The sequence below is a fragment of the Hipposideros armiger genome, unplaced genomic scaffold (assembly GCF_001890085.2).
Source record: "Hipposideros armiger isolate ML-2016 unplaced genomic scaffold, ASM189008v1 scaffold_2485, whole genome shotgun sequence".
NCBI lineage: Eukaryota > Metazoa > Chordata > Mammalia > Chiroptera > Hipposideridae > Hipposideros > Hipposideros armiger.
The window spans coordinates 1-1291 of record NW_017733814.1 but is presented as its reverse complement, the minus strand read 5'-3'; the positions used below and the strand labels follow the sequence as shown (position 1 = coordinate 1291).

The 1291-nt window shown below is 36.7% G+C and overlaps 1 protein-coding gene across 1 annotated transcript; it reads left to right on the top strand.

The window, feature by feature from the left end:
* Positions 1-2: 2 nt before the first annotated feature.
* Positions 3-812, top strand: LOC109378682 (taste receptor type 2 member 46-like; the record flags this gene model as incomplete). The annotated part of the gene is given in 3 exon segments (XM_019634987.1): positions 3-379; positions 381-439; positions 442-812. Coding segments are annotated over 3 exon segments (807 nt in total), but the record flags the coding sequence as incomplete, so codon positions are not given.
* Between the last annotated feature and the right edge of the window lie 479 nt (positions 813-1291).

Here is a 1291-nt window from a genome sequence, read left to right as displayed (position 1 = left end):
ATTTTGCCAATGTCTTCATAGCACTGGTGAACTGCATTGACTGGGTCAAGAGACAAAAGATCTCCACAGCTCATGGAATACTTACTGGTTTGGCGGTCTCCAGGGTTGGTTTGGTCTGGGTACTAGGCATATATTGGTATGTAATTATGTTTAATCCAGCTTTATATAGTGTAGAAGTAAGATTTAATGTTTATGTAGCCTTGATAATAAGTAACCACTTTAGCCTCTGGCTTGCTACTAGCCTCAGCGTGTTTTATTTGCTCAAGATAGCCAATTTCTCTAACCTTCTTTTTCTTCACTTAAAGAGGAAAGTTAAAAGAGTAATTCTCATGATACTGTTGGGAGCTTTGGTCTTGTTAGTTTTTCATCTTGCAGTGGTAGGTAGCTGGAAATATGTGGGTGAGTGAATATGAAGGAAACTTTACTTCAAGGACATCAACTATGTTACGAATATGGCTCTATACACATTAGCAAACATCATACCCTTTACTACGTCCCTGACCTGTTTTGTGCTGTTAATTTTTTCCTTGTGGAAACATCTGAAACACATGCAGTTCAGTGGCAAAGGATCCCAAGATCCCAGCACCAAGGTCCACATAAGAGCCATGCAAACTGTCATCTCCTTTCTCTTGCTTTTTGCTATTTACACCATGGCTCAAGTCATCTCAGCTTGGAGTTCTATTGGTGTGCCAAATGATCCAATAGTCCTATGTGTCCAGGTCCTTGAAGTTCTCTATCCTTCAGGTCATTCATTTGTCCTGATTTGGGGAAACAGGAAGCTAAAACAGGACTTTCTCTCACTTTTACGGCTGGTGAGTTGCTGACTGGAAGAATGGAAGCCTTTAACACCATCAATCAATAAAATGGGCATCATTTTTGTTCTAGCAGAAAACAAAGTGATGGAGACTTTCACTTTTATACTTCCTAATGGTTTTACCATAGTATATGTAATTGGATAATTTTCAATGGTTTGCTTAGAAAAGCCTTACGTAAGCTTACAACATAAAAGTAAACACACATGTGTATGTATGAAAAACATAAGAAAAAATGGAAATAACATACTTTAGCCAATTTTCTCAGATAAACAATCTGATTTTACAAAATATTTGAGAAATTCCTCAGTATATGAAGCCATGTATATTTCACATACATAGTCTATGTTATCATGCTCCAACTGAGGAATTTATGATCTATATTTATGCCTTTTTAAGAACTGATGACTTATTTCAGGAGATCTTTTTTTTTTTTGCATTGTCAATTGTACCTCAGTGTGTTTTGATTACAGTGTCAG